This window comes from Buteo buteo, chromosome 27 (genome assembly GCF_964188355.1).
Source record: "Buteo buteo chromosome 27, bButBut1.hap1.1, whole genome shotgun sequence".
Classification (NCBI taxonomy): domain Eukaryota; kingdom Metazoa; phylum Chordata; class Aves; order Accipitriformes; family Accipitridae; genus Buteo; species Buteo buteo.
In genome coordinates, this window is record NC_134197.1 from 1,888,134 (window position 1) to 1,903,462 (window position 15,329).

A 15,329-nucleotide genomic window follows, 5' to 3' on the forward strand; every position below is an offset into this window, starting at 1 on the left:
TTCCCTCTCATTAAGCCCCAAGGAGACTGGATGCTGGACTTGTTTTAGAAATTCAAACTTTAAAAATTTATTATAAAATACAGGAATATTCCAGTTGCCACACCTGGTGGGAAAGCAGTTCAGACTCTCCCCTCCAGAAGGAGCAACTGGTGGGAGGAGGGTCACAAAGTCACATCTTCCTGCTGGGACACATCAGCCAGCCTCATGTTTTGCCACATGAAATCAATGAACATGGAGGCCTGTAGCAATCGGCTCAGTCTCTGAAAATGGCGCTCTGCAAAGAGAGAAATGCAATGATGAGCATCACAGGAGAGAAAGCTCACCAGAATAGGGTGCAAAAGTCTCTCTTCTCTTCAGACCAAGGCAAAGAGGGAATATTGACAAGACAGGAGGAGACCTGAGGCTCAGCCCATCCCTGCAGCGTGACTCACCGGTGTAAGGCAGCAGGGACTCGACAGCAGATTTAATGCCCGAGTACTGCAGCAGGCTGTCCGGTGCTTCATGCTTCAGGAGGGTTTCCATGACAGCTTGGGCCTCGTGGCAGTTTCGCGAGTTTGTATTCCACGTCACCAAAAATGTTAACACTGCCTCTAAGGAGGAAGGAAATTTGTACACAGGTGCTGGCACGCAGGAGACGCCAAGTTAGAAAGCATCTCTTCTCTCTTACAGAGCGGTTCAGCTCCCACACACGGTGACTGACGAGCCCAGAGGGACAGAACAACTACAGACAGAACCGTTTCCTGAGCTGCCACAGGGACATCCTAAACAAGGGGGTGGTAAGGCCAGACAAAGCCACTTGCACAGCTCAGAGCAGTTGCTGGTGTGCACCACGAGTAGCACCGTAACAAAGCAGCTGCCATGGGCAGTAGTCCTGCTCAAGGGTGGCAAGAGCTCAGTGGTAAACGCTGAGTCTAGGGAGATTCTTCTCCTTTTAATTTCAGTTGAGAAAACAAGCCCCTAACCTGAAAGGTTATTTAGCACTTAAACCATGTTGCAACAAACCTTTCTGGTCCTTCCGGAGCCGAACAATGTTCTCTTCCAAGTGCTTTCTCCCGTCAGTTTCCTTGAGGATGGCTGCAGAGAAAAGAAATGAATAGTCCATGAAAGAGTCCAGTCCACACACCCATGGGCTGAGAAGCAGGGAGACCATTGGTTCTCTGGGGTGATTTCACTTAAGAAAAGGGGAGTCCATAAGAGAAAGGGAAAACTGAGGCTTTCAGACAATTAGACTTTGTAGTCGTCATCTACCTGGAAGAGACGTTCTGGAAAGCAGAGAGGGCAGAAAAACACCTTCAGAGCACAGTGTGGACTCACCTTTGACCACCATCAACACTGTGTGCGGACGATCCAGAGAGATTGCCAACCCTAAAGCTTTGAGATATCTTTTCTCATGAAGCAGGTTAGAAAGCTCTTGCTCTCTGGAAGACAAATCAGGGTCAAGAGAGCAAGACAAATATTTGGTTGGTGGAAAAAAACGCTATACAGAAAGTAGCAGATTTAGCAATAATAATCATGTGCGGAGGTTTAACGCCAAAAAGTCAATACTGCTTGCCAATGAATGCCTCAGTGCCCTCATGCAGATAATTACCCTGGCACATTCAAGGGCTCCCTGAACTATTCAGTGCTGGCTGAAGCAGGAGAAAGTGAAAGTAGGTTTCAGCAGTTTGACTTTGCTTCTCTTAGCAGTGCATAAACATAAAACTAATCAATTATCAAGCTGCCAGTATCAGGAACTAAAGATAAACTCCAAAGTACAGGAGACAATTGTGCCTTGACAGCCTCTAAATAGCTAAATGATATAATATTCGGATTAGATGGAGCTGGATGGCTCTAGGTGTGGACAGTATCACTGGACAGAGTTTGCCTTTCACAGCTCATTATTGCACAAGATCAACTTACTTCATAATCTGCTCCTCCTGTTTAGCTTGCGCTTCTTTCTCTTCAATTTCAGTGACATCCTATAAAAAAAACAGGATACAACTTTGTCAGATCTTGCTTTAATACAGATGAATTTTTATTTAGCCATCAAGTGATTAGGAGACCAATTTCTGCAGCAAGATCTCTAGGTCAAGTAATTTAAGTGTTAAATCCAGCAACTTGCAGCCTCCCTCCAAACCACCTTTAGAACACCAGCAGGGCAGGCTGCTGAGGCCCATCTGCTGTTCCTTTTACAACATCAACTGGGGAGATACAGTATGGCCACCCTCCCCCCCCAAACCCCAAGATATGCCTTACTGACCCAATTTCAAAGTGCAGAAAATGAGGAGAGCACGTGTCATGCTGGAATAGCGAGGAACAAGCCACTGGGATCCTGAGCTCTCCAACTGCATTCTGATTACCAACCCAGAGAGGAAACACAGAAAGACCCCGTACTGCACCTTCCACAGCATGATGCAGGAGTCACTGGATGCTGTCACAACCATATCATCTTGCTTGTTGGAGTGAAGACCCCAGATTTTATCTTCATGACCATCTAATGTTTTCACACACTCATTTGTTTTAATTGTCCAGAGCTTTAAGAGACCATCAGAACCACTTTTGGAAGAGAAAGAAACACAACACAAAGAATCACTGGATAGATCCATTCTCACCCTGCCCCACCTCAAATACCAGAGAAACTTGTCCCATTTCAATGCCTTTCACACAGGAGCAGAACTAACCAAACATGTCCAGGATGAGAGGCACCCTTAGCTCTGCCTAACTATAGCGTATGTCACCAACCCAGCAATGTCACAGCAGCTAACTAGAATCCCCACCGTAACTGGAGAAGAGGAAGATAAGTCAGCCCCTGCAGAAAGCTTGGCATTAGCATGGCATCTTCCTATCAGTCTTTCCAAACCTAAATCCATTGCACAAGACTCTTCCCACTTGCTGCTGATACCAGCTAAGAGATTTCTCTTCTGATTAGTTTTGGCATCTTCCTCTAGACTCCTGGTGCAGGTGCTTACCTACTGAGCAGTTGTGTTCCTTGGCTTACAAAAATGATCTTCAGTACAGAGGCATCATGACCTTCAAAGGTCTGGAAAACAGAAAGGAAGCTCAAAAGTGTTAAGAGTTGTTGCCAGGCCTTTTGAGAGAGTCCTCTTTCAATAGGATAATAGTTACTCCTAAAGCCCAAATAGGTAAATTCCAAAAAGCAGCCTCTATCTTTGGGACTTTTACTGTAGGTTCAAAGGGCAGTAGGAAATGACTGGTCCCCAATACCCTTTCTTCAGACAACCTGCTTGCTTAATCTTGTTGCCCGGGGTCATATTACAAATGGTCTGAATGGTGAGGCCAGCTGCATAGGCTATCTCCCCAAAAGGTTGATTCCCCTGCCACTGCATGAAGCACCCAGTAAGTGAGGTAACACTGCTGGGCAGAACGTGGCACAGAGTTCACAACTGCCTTCTCGTGGTCTCAGTGAGACACTACTGGGCTGGAAAGATAGCTCTGCCACGAAGAGCAAGTGAAATTTAAATGTGCATGCTTTAATGGCCTCAGCTGTGTCAGGCAAAGCCACCTGTCTTTCAATAGCATGAATGTGCTTTTCCCCTGTGATCAACCACATTGCTCATTGGTTAGCTAGAAGAGAAAGATCACCTGAGCACTGTGCAGATGCTTTTGTCCTGGAGCTTTGCATGCAGCTCACAGATCCAAGATCCTGGAGAACAAGGCTAGACCTGGATAGCTCTTCTTTCAGCATGGCCATGTTGCTACATTTCAGCTGCATTAACTAGCACGTTCTTTTTTGAAGCAGCCTTAATTAATCCCTGTAGCATGCACGGGTTGCCTAGAGCAAGGGGCAGTCTGAGTTCTTATTACCTTCAGACAGCTGAAGTCCCGAAGACCCCAGAGCTTCAGTGTCCCATCTGCTGAAGAGGTGGCCAAGACCTGATCCACTGGGGAGAACTGCACGCACCAGATTCCACGCTTATGTCCAGTGAAGACACCCAGCAAAGAGCAATCAGAACAGGACCACAGCTTGGCCAGCCGATCCTGCGAGCCTGTGGCAATCAGCTTATCGTTTGGAGAAACTGCCACGCTGTTTATGTCCTAGAGAAGTCACAGAAGTACAGAGAGTGCAAAGCAGTTTAAATCTTCGCTCTAACTGTCAGACAGGTAATAAATGTAGGGTGCAACACAGGAGAGAAAGATTTAAGTACTAAAAGCATGTTCCAATGTCAGGCAGAGCTTTACCTTGTCATGACCCCTCTCAGTCACTTTTGCATGAAGGGTTTCTGGACTGGAGATCAAGGCTGCTTTTGCTTTGGCAGTGAGGGATTCTGGGATATTCCAGATCTTGATTGTGCAGTCCTGGCTGCTGGTTACTATGAAGCTTTCTTTCAGTCTGAAAGGAATAAAAATGTCAAGTGTAAGGAAGCAAAACAGTGGCTTCCCCTGCATAGAAAAAAAGGCCTTCTCCTCCCCTACTGGGATCTACACACATTCAGTCACTCTGCTGGGATGTGAAACAGAGTGCCTTAATGTTTTTTCAAGCTGTCTTTCATTTTACTTAGGTCCCTGGCACAGCCTCCAGTAATTCAGACATTAGCCAAGAACACTGCTACCTCTCTTCATTTACAGACAAAGGTATACTGCAGCTCTTGAACAGGCAAGCTGGACTTCCAGACTGTTAGGCAGCACAAAGAAAGGAGAAAAGCTGATAAACAGACATGCTATTCAAGCAAGCACCTTCACAGACACATTCCCTTCACTCCCCAACCCTCCTCTCCAGATCACTCAAGCTTTATCTGGCAACTTATCCAGCTGCTGCTCTTTCAGGCAACCAGGAGTTAGACTGACAAAGAAATGCAAACCTATGGATAGACACATGTGCATCCGAGAAAAAAAAAATCATTCTTCCTTCAAACTTGGAGCACCATGGCAAGCTGGGACCAAGAATGAGAAACAGCATGGCTCAGAGGCAGGCATCCACCAAAACATTCACTGTGAGGATCAGCAAAGCAGCCATGACTCAACATTTGCAAAGGGAAACCCTTGTCTGATTTTTTTTTTACCTTGAGCAAGAGACAGCGCCTACCCCATGCGCATGACCCAATCCTTGGGCAACACAGATCACCCTTCCATCTTTGTTCATCCGCCAGACTCGAAGGCTTTTGTCCTGTAATGGGAAAGGACAGAAACTGCTGTGCTTTTTGACAAGTGATCAGTTCCCCATGCATTCACCACATCTGTGAGCATGACTATTCACTTATTTTCAAGATTGAACCTTTGCCTGCATTTATCAGAGCAGGGGAGGGCAGACACAGCCAAGCAGGGTGCACTGCAGGCTGGGATTCCAGCATGGAGGTTTATTTCTGGGTGTATCAGGGCAGTTGGCACCTTTTCTTCCAACACAGTTTTTACGCTCAGCTCCCCGTCAGTCTCACACTAATGACATGTCTGAACTCTAATGCAAGAGCAAGATGCTTGGAGAATGAGACATCTCCTTTTGGGCTAATACAATACAATCAATCGCATTTCCCCAGGGACAATTAAAAAGGGATAGTGGAAGAACCTTGTATTTGGGCTATGTAGCAGACAGGAATTCCATCTGAATAAAAGCCCTTTCTGGATCACCAAAAAGGAATACAACTCTGCCCATAAAGATCACTAGAAATGAAGAGTTTCATTAAATGAGGAAAACTAACACACCTTAGCACAGCTGACGAACATCAGGCCTTTCCTGAAGACATCCAAAGCAAGAATTGTTTCTAGACAGATAAGGAAAAAACAGCTGGATGCAAAGTAATACTGAAATAGGACAACAGAAATGTGTGAATTAATGAGTCCACTGCTTACTGACTGGGGGAAGGTTTGGGACACTTGGAACACAATATATCCACACTCACTACGGAGTGATTGGCTGCTTATGGCATTGGTGCAAGTCTGTCACTTGCAGCCACAAAACTGCATTCAGAGCTCACACTCACGAACCTACATCTTTAGCTCCAATTTAAATTGATCTCACTGTTACTGAGAGGGACTGAACTGACAGACCTGGAAAAAGAAAATTAGTGTCTGCAAAACCAAGACAGCATAATACATCCTTTCTCCACACAACTCCAAAACCTGTTGTGATGCCGTTCCAGAGAGAACTCAAGGACTCCAGTCTCCACATAAGAGTTGTGAAAGAAGCTGGATAAAGAAATACTTGCACACCTCCCACCCACCCACATCCGAGCTGAGCACACACACCTGTGTGGCCGTAGAGGATCTGGCAGTGTGATGTTGCCAGTTCAAACACTTTCAGCTGAGGACTGTTGGTAGCCACAACAATGTGAGAATCACCAGGCCCAACGAACTTCACATCCAGAACCTCATCATTGTAACCTGCAAGCTGAGGATGGCAGAATAGAAACAGTTTAACAGGGAGAAGTCAGCTGGTTAGAGAAGTACCAAATGGCACCATGCTCAGTGAGGCTGCATTACTGCTACCTTTCATTTAATACTGCATGTAAAAATCTTATTAGACATAAGCCAGAGCACAGGAGGGATTTCTGGCTAGGCCTGTTCTGCTTTCTTTTTCCTATGTTTGTCTCTGTGCAATATTCATCTGAAAAACCCCACCAGTGAAATTGGCTTTCTGGCTTCTAACCAAGGAAAAATTCAAGAACAGGCAGGACACAAGAGCACCCCTAGACAAAGCTTTCACCCAAAGCAGAGCTGATCCTCAAAAGTATGGACAAAGGAACAGGAAAAGGGAGGCTGAGGGTTGTTACCTGCTTCCTGAGCTGAAGAGTTTGAGCGTCATAGAAAACAATGTTGTGTTCCACAGACACTGTGACAATCTCATTTCTCTCAGGCACAAGCATGCACTGGGTGAGACTGCGCTCGCTGGCCTCCTCCTTCAACTCAAAGGGCACAGGCTGGGTGTATACACAAGCAGCTGTGGCAACTTCCCAAACTTTCAGGATGCCTAACAAAAATGATGATATAAATTATCTGTCCAAGCCACCATTTTACACAGCAATTCTCCAAAGAATATAAAACAAACCCTGGCCTTGCCTACTGGAAAAAGGTACATAGCTTTAAAGCAGGACTGTGAAGAGATCCAATCATAGGAGCACAAAGGCCACAAGGTTTTTCTCCAAATCAAACTTTTTTGCAGTTTGAAAACATACCTAGTTAAAGCTCCACAGCATGCCTAATCAATCCTGCTCATACACTATTGTCAGAGGGAGCCAGAAGGCTCTGCTCTCCAGCCCTCAGGAGTTCAGCCCAAGGCTTCGGCCACACAAAGAATGTACATCCCAGGAATAATGGCAATGCAGTGTCTTGAGTACCATCTTTCCTCGGCCTACAAATCTGGCAGCAACATGCCAGGACACTCACCTTTGCTGCCAGCTGTGATAAAGTGCAACCCCTGCTTCTTCACACCCAGTTGAGAGAAATTTCCCTTTCCAGGTAACAAGATGGCAGCTTCCACGCTCTGCAAGAGAGTTGGCGAAATACAAAGCTGAGCGCAAGGGACCAGAGTCCCATTTCAGCAGCCAGAGCTGTGCAACAGCCTGCTAGTGCCGATAGACGCACACACACCACACTCCACTGCCCCAGACTGCATGGTTACTGAGGACAGGCAAGCAGATACAATGACAGAAAAAAGTTTTTATGTGACTGTCCTTCCTTCCTCCTCCAGCACTGAGGCACTGGTGGAATGTATTTCCTCAAACTGCCCAGGCATGACCACACCAAGCAAGGAGAGAAAGAAAATAAACAGCTTTACACACAGAGTTTTAAGCTCTTGGGAAAGTACAAGGGAGAGAAACCTGATTGCACAATATATAGGAACCTGAAGAGCTAGAGGTACTGTAGGACTGTGACCTAGACAAAAGATCTCAAAGGAATAAATGAAATGCAATTTCACCTCGTAGACAGGGACGGTTCGTTTACTTTCTCTGGTTTTCAGGTCCCACACCATACAGATTTTATCACGGCCAGAACTGCAAGTTAAAAGAGCAGTTTCAGTGCTAAATCCATTCAACTCAGGTTCTCAGAACTCAAGCTCTGAATGCAAATTTGGAATTGTGGGAGTTCAACACCTCTCTGAAAAGGCCCAGGTGAAAGAAAGCACCAGCCTTCCATGTGGCAACACAGTATACTGCCAGAAACACAGGTGCTGACACCCTCAGTTACTCACTTGTATGGCCAAGCAAAGACTGAACACTTGTAGCAGTCCTTCTCCTCACAGGAGAACCTTCCCAGACCCTACAGAAACACCCAGTCTCTGGCAAGAGGCGGGGTGAACGGGAGAAAGGCTAAGCATCTACAAGGTTTTACCTAACGAGCGTATTTCCATCTGCAAACGTCAGCGAGGTGACAGCACTGAAGTGGCCGTCCAGCATAGCAACACACTTGCTGGAATTCAGGTCCCAGATACGGATTTTGTAGTCAATTGAGGAGGAGAAGAGTTGCAGACGGGAGATATCTGGGTGGAACTCAACAAGGCTAGACAGAAGGAGATGCACTTGAGCAGGACAGGAATAAACTATCTGGCATGCTGGCATTAGCCCAACTTTTAAATAAATATACATTCTACACAAAGAGTTTGTCAGATCAATTGACATGAATTTGTAAGAGGACTTTCTTTGTAGGATTTCATTCCTCTGCTGCCCACCAGGAAAATTTACAACTGATCTTTGCCAGTCTTTCCACGTTGCTGAAGCACATCAGCTAGCAAGCACAGATACTCCATTTAGATCCCAACAAATTTCTTGACCAAACTGTTTCGTCTCTGAACTAAAGTCAGTCATAGCCCTGCTCCTTCACTAGACATCTCAAAAATTAGGAAGCAGAAGAGCCCAGAACCTGCTCAGAGTGGGCCTTTATATTCCGTTAACTCAAGACATTTCACATCAATCCCAGTGTCCAAGCACCACACTAACGCCAGCGACTGACAAGTATGACTCGTCCTTACTGTACAACTCCCGAAGATCCTTTTAGGTTGTGTGTGCAGTACTGTTTGATCATATCCCAGATCTTAATGGTGCTGTCACAGCCACCTGACAAAAGAAGGGCATATAAGAATGAACTATGGAGGAGAGAGACACACGAGGTCCAACATATCAGCAACTGTAAAATTTCATGGGTTGCAAAGGCAGCAGAAAGAAAAATGAATCGAATAACAACAACCCACACCAGGAGAAGTCCATGGAGCACCTTATGCTTTCAGAGAGCTGGGCAAAACCTGACTGCTCAGAGTTAAACCTGAAGTACAATTACGTTATAGGTCATGCCTGACCTCCTCCATCTCCAAGAGTCCCCGTTCTACACCAGAATAGCAATGCCGCATCATTTCATAGATGCCTGATACTTATCAGCATTTTACTACACCTATTTTAGACAGAACATTGAAAATATCTTGTTGTCTGTCAAGATGTCACTTCTAAGTAAAAGCTCTTCTGATTATGTCTGAATTCAGATTACTACCTCAGGCTGTGCCCAGCTGAGCTATATTATCCAAAAGCAGAAGGGCCACTCAGTATCATTCCCATCGTGTGACAGTGAAATAGGACCGTACCTGTGGCTAACAAAGTTGAAGTAGAGTCAAAGGCCATGCTAGCAACCGGCGCGATGTGCACAGCTTTCCATGTGCGAACGCACTTGTTCTCTCGCCAGTTCCACTGCTTCAGCAACAGGGCTCGGCTCCCTGTCACAAGGATCTAAGCAAACGCAAGGTGAAGGAAAGCATGATTAACTACCAATTAGGTTTCAGTTTCTTTCAGTGCCTACGCACAAAGCGCAGGAATGCCAGCTGCTGTGACACCGTCAAAGCTCAGTCTCTCAGCATTCTTCTGTCTGACTTAAGCCCAGAAGGGGAGACAGACGGAAGCACCTGAGAAGACGCCACAGAGATCTCTGGAAATGGAGGGCACTTCCAGGTGGAACAGCCTGCAGCGTTCACTGGCTTTACCAGGAGGCCTGACAGAGTGGCACAGAGAACCACAAAGCAAACACATACCTCATCATCGGGGCTAAGAGCAAATGAACTGATATCCTCTTCGTCATCCTATAAAAACAAAAGGTAAAAAAACCCCATGGTTAAACCACCCATGGAGAGCTCTCAGAGCTCCCTTCTCTACATGCTTGTGCTGAGCACAGACAGACAGACAACACAAACAGCATCTGCCAGCATTCAGCACCATTCTCCTCCTCCTCTCCACTTCTCGGTCCTGGGAGCTTTAGATCAACAGCCAGCGATAGCGGTAAAGCCCCCCAGGAGCCTCGGAAAACCCTCAGTGGTCTCACCGCCCGTCAGCAGCGGCTGGATCTCCCCACCTGCTGGAGGCTGTGGAGAGCTCCTGTTTCCACATCGATGACGTTCAGCTTGGTCCCACAGGGGCAAAACATGAACTTTCCATCTCGGTTTAGCTGGAAAAAAGGGAATGGAAACCTGGAACGTTACAGAACCGGGAGATGAGATATTCCCAAACCTGCCCCTCGCTGCCTCAGTACCTGGACTCGCCCTCCTTTGTAGAAAGGCTCGATTTTCCTCGACACAGCGTAGCTGGAAGGGACAAGAGAGAGAGAATCGCAGAGCGACCGTTAAACCAAAACTGCGGCGGCCTGTTCGTTCCCGACCGCGAAGCCCCAAGGCAAGCACCGCCACAGCCGCCCAGCCCCGGCGATCCCGTCGCGTCTCGGCCGCTCCTCACTTGCTCTTGAAGCGCACGGGGCTGACAGCGGCCTCCGCCGGCGCCGCCATGTCCGACCCCGCTGCGCTCCGCGTGCCGGCCGCTTCCGGCGCTCCCGGTTGCTACGGGAGAAGGCCACCACTTCCGGCGCATGCGAGTGACGCACAACCGCGAAGACACCGGCGCCATCTTTAGTGCGGGCAGGAGGCGGCGCCTGCGATGGCGGGAAAAAAACTCCCGGTACTTCCCACCCACCCCGGCTTCCCAACCAAGCATTCCCTCCCCGCCCCAACCACAAGGAAAAGTGGGATTTTTAGACAACGGGAACGACAAATAAAAAGACTCGACGAACAAGCTTTCAAGTAATTCATCTTTTATTGCGCATAAAAACATGTAACCGAATCCTCTCAAAGCCCTCCGGCTGCGAGTACTCTGTCATCGTCCGGTACAGCATCCCCTTTGCTTTGCCAGGCTCACCTTCACCAGCGGCCAAGAGGAACAAACGAGGCCGAAGGAGAAGAAGCAGCAGCCCACCGCACCGCAGGCCGCGGGGCTGGCAGCTCACAGCCAGGAAGGTAGGGCCGAGCTCTGCCACCTCCAGCAGCACCGGCAGGTCCGCTCCTCTCCATCAGCCGTCCATCCGGGAAGGCCGAGCACTCCCGGGCCGCACTCAGCACCTACTGGCGGAGGAGAAAGTCGCTCTGAGAAACAGCCATGACCTCAGCACGTGTTATCCCCCCACACATCCACAATACAGGGATTATGGGAACATGGGTTTCACTCCCCACACACGTTACCGTGGGCAATAAGCTTAATGTTCCCTATGCTGTCGGCACAGTTATCTCACCGGGGGCCACAGGAGACCCCAAGTGATTTTCAGACCGCGCCTGGCACCCACAGCTAACACGAACCCCAAAAAACCTTCCCAGGCCGTTCACCGAGGTCCTCCCCTCCCGACGCCAGCTCAGACAACACCAGAAACACACCCTAACAGGGCTTTTAAAAGCTTAAGGAGCGCACCAGGCAGCACACAGCGCCCCCCACCTCACCTCCACTCTGCTCCCCTTAGAATGACCTCTATGCGCCTGCGCACTCCCTTATATAGGGGGAAGCGCATGCGCACGGCTGCCAGCGGGTCTGTCCGCCCCGCACCCTGTATAAGTGAGCGGAAGGCGCCGCTCTGCACCGTAATGTATTCCTCATTCATCGCGCGGGGCCCGCACGGCGGGGCGGTGCTCTCGCGAGATCTCCGCGCAGTATAAATAGCGAGCGGTGGGGCACTAAGGCCTTCTACTGTGAGAGCTCACGTAAGCGGGGCCGGGCGGGCAGTATGGCGCCGGGGGAGCGGCGCGGCCTGCGCTCCATCCGCCCCCATCGGGGCCGCGTAGCCGGCTCCCGCCGGGGTGGCGGCGGTATGCCGGTTAACGTCCCCTTCTCTCTGCTCTAGCAAATGGCGGACGACGCCGGTGCTGCGGGAGGTGCGGGAGCGGCCCGAGGGGGTTTCCGCGGCGGCTTCGGGACCGGGCTGCGGGGCCGCGGGCGCGGCCGCGGTAGGGGCCGAGGAAGAGGCCGCGGGGCTCGCGGAGGCAAGGCCGAAGATAAGGAAGTAAGTGGTTGCTGGGGCCGGAGGGGGCTGCGCGGGGCCGTCCCGGGTGGCGAGGGGCTGCAGGTGACCCTTTTCCACGGATTTCTTTGCTAGTGGATTCCTGTCACCAAGCTTGGTCGCCTGGTCAAGGATATGAAGATCAAGTCTCTCGAGGAGATATATCTCTTCTCGCTTCCGATCAAGGTAAGCTGTTGTGAAGGTTGAAGTAACGTGTAGCAGAATTTTAATCTGAACGGCAGAGCTCGCAGTAGTTGCTACGTTTGCTGTTTGGGATGCTCAGGTTAAGAGTGGTCATGTTAATGACGATCGGAGCTGAAGACCGATGCAGTCGCTTGTAGTGAAGTGTGGTGGGTTTTGTGTGTTACCTTCTGCCTTGTGTGGGGAGGGCAGCATGCTGCTCGAGTGTTTCACTGTCATAGTTCTGCTTGGTGATGGAAAAAATGAAACTTTAACTTGCTATGTTGGACTGCTTAGCATGCTAGAATAAGTTAATGCCTGCAAGATTTAACATAGTTAAATATCTATCGATTAAAATATATGTCTGTAGAATTGTTGAACTTAAACTGTAGGAACTTTACTAGCTGTGTTGTGCTTGTTTAAAAAGTGTGGCCTTGTGTGACTGATGAAATGACTGACTCTTGCAGGAGTCAGAGATCATCGATTTCTTCCTGGGGTCTTCTCTGAAAGATGAGGTTTTGAAGATCATGCCTGTCCAGAAACAGACTCGTGCTGGTCAGCGTACCAGGTTTAAGGTAGCCTATTTCTTCTGTTTTGTCATGTTGAAAACTTGGAGCGTGTTGTCTGCTGCTTTTTTGGTATTGTATTAATGAATTAGTTTAAATACCTTTATTTCTTTTAGCATCTAGTAAATGTTTTGGTATGGGGAACAGCTTGTGTAGCTTATGAAGTTACTGTATTAACTTTAAACCCCTAGTAATATGTTCAAGTGTTACTGAAACAGCCCTAGTGTGAAATTAAGTCGTGCTTGTGCAGCAATGTTGGCTTTGCAGGGCCTGTGGCGGAGAGAGAAGTCTCAGGTATAAAGAGGGAATGCTGTTTGGAAATTATTGGGACTTTTGACCAGTATGAGGCTGTAGCAAGGAATTGAATCCCAGTTCAGCTGTTTTTGACTGAAGGACAAGGTCTAAGGGGAAAAATGGACTGCTTGAACTGTGAGCTCTGCTGTGCAAGTTTTAGCAGGTGCTGATTTGTACTTGGAGTGAGCTGTGGGTGTTCACTGCTGAGCATGCACCTCGGGTTGTTCTTGGTGAGAGACCCTGATGGACTGTGTTCTGCTGAGAGAGTGTTCCTGTGCAGTGCGGCTGCCACTAAGAGCTTTTTTTTTTTTGACCCTAGGCTTTTGTCGCTATTGGGGACTACAATGGCCACGTCGGTCTTGGTGTTAAATGCTCTAAAGAAGTTGCCACTGCTATTCGTGGGGCAATTATTTTAGCCAAATTATCCATTGTACCTGTACGACGAGGCTATTGGGGGAACAAGATCGGCAAGCCGCACACCGTGCCTTGCAAGGTGAGAATGACTTGCTGGGCCCAGTCGTGGTGATTGTGCTGTAGCCTGTGTTTTGGGAGCTCTAACCCGTTGTGTTTGCCTAGGTCACTGGCCGGTGTGGATCTGTCCTGGTGCGTCTGATCCCGGCCCCCCGTGGTACAGGGATTGTGTCAGCCCCTGTCCCTAAGAAGCTGCTGATGATGGCTGGTATCGATGACTGTTACACCTCGGCCAGGGGCTGCACTGCCACCCTGGGCAACTTTGGTAAGCTTTAGGCTTTCGTGTTGTAGCTTAGCTGTACGCGCTGCTGTTTTTGTCATTGATGGGGACGCAACATACCCTTTTATGTAGTATTTTTTAATCTGCGTGGAATCAAAAGCTTCTTGCAGTCAAGTAGAAGCCAAGACTTCTGCTGATACCTTTTACAATGCAGGCTAGTTCTGCTGTAGATGATCTTGAAGTTCCGTAATAGTTAATTACAAGAAACTGTGTTTTTATATGTGCATTGATGGTAATAAAAAGAAATCTCCCAATCTGCGCGATTGCACTTGTTTGAAGTAGTGTAATTGTCGTAAATGGAGAGAGAAAGAAACTTGAGTTTTGTGTGCATTATCAGAGAGACCCTCCTGTGGTCTCCCTGTTCCTTCCTAAATTCTACATTTTTGGAGCTGCGTGGGCAGGGACTAGTGAGGGGGTTTCTGTAGCTGTGACAAGCAATCTTTGACTTTTGTCCGTAGCTAAAGCCACCTTCGATGCCATCTCCAAGACCTACAGTTATCTGACCCCTGACCTCTGGAAAGAGACTGTGTTCACCAAGTCTCCTTACCAGGTAAGAGTATTTCTGCGATTTGCAGAAACAAAGGAAGTAAGAAGAGTAAAGCTCTGAAATATGAAGTAAAAATGTTGGATCTGAACTACCCCAGTTGTCCCCCCACACACACCTTGTTGGAAAGGGGTGCTGTGCTGAGAAACCCATGATAGTGGCTTAAGAAAATAAAGCACTGGGTTTTTTTTGTTTGTATGTTTTGCAGGAGTTCACTGATCATCTAGCAAAGACCCACACCAGAGTCTCGGTGCAGAGAACCCAGGCAGCTGCTGTGGCAACGACTTAAGTGGTTTTTGTACCAGACAATAAAGTCATCAGTGAACAAGAAACTGTGATTGGTTTGTTGGGATGGTTCATGCCTTGGGCAGATGGGTGAAGTCTCTGCTGGGGATTTGAGTAGGTTCAGGTCTGTGGGCCAGAGCCCGAACATCTGTTGAATGAAATAGTATGTTACGTTATCCTGATCCTTGTTAATCATGTATTAATCCTAAATGGGGTCTAAAACCAGCTCTGAAGATTAATGTGCTGTCCTATAGCATGTAATCTTTACCCTAACTGAGGGAATTCTCTGCCAGGGCTGGGCAGAGCAGCACAGTGTTTCTGTTGGTTCGTGGAGGTGGGGGAGAGCTCCAGAGGGGAAGTCGCAGTGAGGGCAGCCAGAGTGCCTGGAGGTGGGGGCTGACTGTGGTTCAGAGGATGGTAACAATCAACTGGAATGCAGAGCTGAAAAAGGAAGAATTCTCTTACATGTTCGCAGATCTTTTCAAAGAAT

The 15,329-nt window shown here is 48.2% G+C and overlaps 2 protein-coding genes and 1 non-coding gene across 4 annotated transcripts; 1 reads left to right on the plus strand and 2 right to left on the minus strand.

The window, feature by feature from the left end:
* Window positions 1-48: 48 nt before the first annotated feature.
* TBL3 (transducin beta like 3) lies at window positions 49-10,736 on the minus strand. Of its 2 annotated transcripts, XM_075058513.1 has the most exons (22): window positions 10,638-10,736; window positions 10,438-10,489; window positions 10,261-10,353; window positions 9,944-9,991; window positions 9,503-9,644; window positions 8,900-8,984; window positions 8,263-8,430; window positions 7,850-7,925; window positions 7,318-7,414; window positions 6,705-6,901; window positions 6,181-6,322; window positions 5,638-5,696; window positions 5,001-5,104; window positions 4,180-4,330; window positions 3,805-4,035; window positions 2,949-3,019; window positions 2,379-2,535; window positions 1,900-1,958; window positions 1,315-1,418; window positions 1,003-1,074; window positions 432-590; window positions 49-274 (listed from the first exon to the last, which is right to left on the minus strand). In XM_075058513.1, the coding sequence occupies exons 1-22, from the start codon at window positions 10,685-10,687 to the stop codon at window positions 162-164; spliced, it is 2,430 nt and encodes an 809-aa protein (XP_074914614.1). In that variant the 5' UTR covers window positions 10,688-10,736; the 3' UTR covers window positions 49-161. The 2 variants fall into 2 exon arrangements, with proteins under 2 accessions (XP_074914614.1, XP_074914615.1); XM_075058514.1 differs by lacking the exons at window positions 10,438-10,489; window positions 10,638-10,736 and having other exon boundaries at window positions 10,231-10,335.
* A 638-nt stretch (window positions 10,737-11,374) lies between these two features.
* On the minus strand, window positions 11,375-11,501 carry LOC142045465 (small nucleolar RNA ACA64). The gene has a single exon (XR_012654609.1). It is a non-coding gene; the product is annotated as a small nucleolar RNA ACA64 (small nucleolar RNA).
* A 532-nt stretch (window positions 11,502-12,033) lies between these two features.
* On the plus strand, window positions 12,034-14,886 carry RPS2 (ribosomal protein S2). The gene is made up of 7 exons (XM_075058362.1): window positions 12,034-12,222; window positions 12,316-12,405; window positions 12,867-12,974; window positions 13,579-13,752; window positions 13,836-13,995; window positions 14,469-14,560; window positions 14,763-14,886. Exons 1-7 carry the CDS (start codon window positions 12,067-12,069, stop codon window positions 14,841-14,843), a joined length of 861 nt encoding a protein of 286 aa, XP_074914463.1. The 5' UTR covers window positions 12,034-12,066; the 3' UTR covers window positions 14,844-14,886.
* The last annotated feature ends 443 nt before the right edge of the window (window positions 14,887-15,329 follow it).

What these genes read in the sequence shown, in the direction of transcription:
- TBL3 (XM_075058513.1), bottom strand. Translation starts at nt 10,687, where the DNA reads ATGGCGGCGCCGGCGGAGGCCGCTGTCAGCCCCGTGCGCTTCAAGAGC. An exon ending in CCTGCATCATGCTGTGGAAG is followed by an intron (nt 1,959 to 2,378) that starts GTGCAGTACGGG and finishes TTTTTTTTATAG; the next exon opens with GATGTCACTGAAATTGAAGA. An exon ending in GTCCCTGCTGCCTTACACCG is followed by an intron (nt 275 to 431) that starts GTGAGTCACGCT and finishes CTCTCTTTGCAG; the next exon opens with AGCGCCATTTTCAGAGACTG.
- RPS2 (XM_075058362.1), top strand. Translation starts at nt 12,067, where the DNA reads ATGGCGGACGACGCCGGTGCTGCGGGAGGTGCGGGAGCGGCCCGAGGG. An exon ending in GTCAGCGTACCAGGTTTAAG is followed by an intron (nt 12,975 to 13,578) that starts GTAGCCTATTTC and finishes TTTTGACCCTAG; the next exon opens with GCTTTTGTCGCTATTGGGGA. An exon ending in TGCCACCCTGGGCAACTTTG is followed by an intron (nt 13,996 to 14,468) that starts GTAAGCTTTAGG and finishes TTTTGTCCGTAG; the next exon opens with CTAAAGCCACCTTCGATGCC.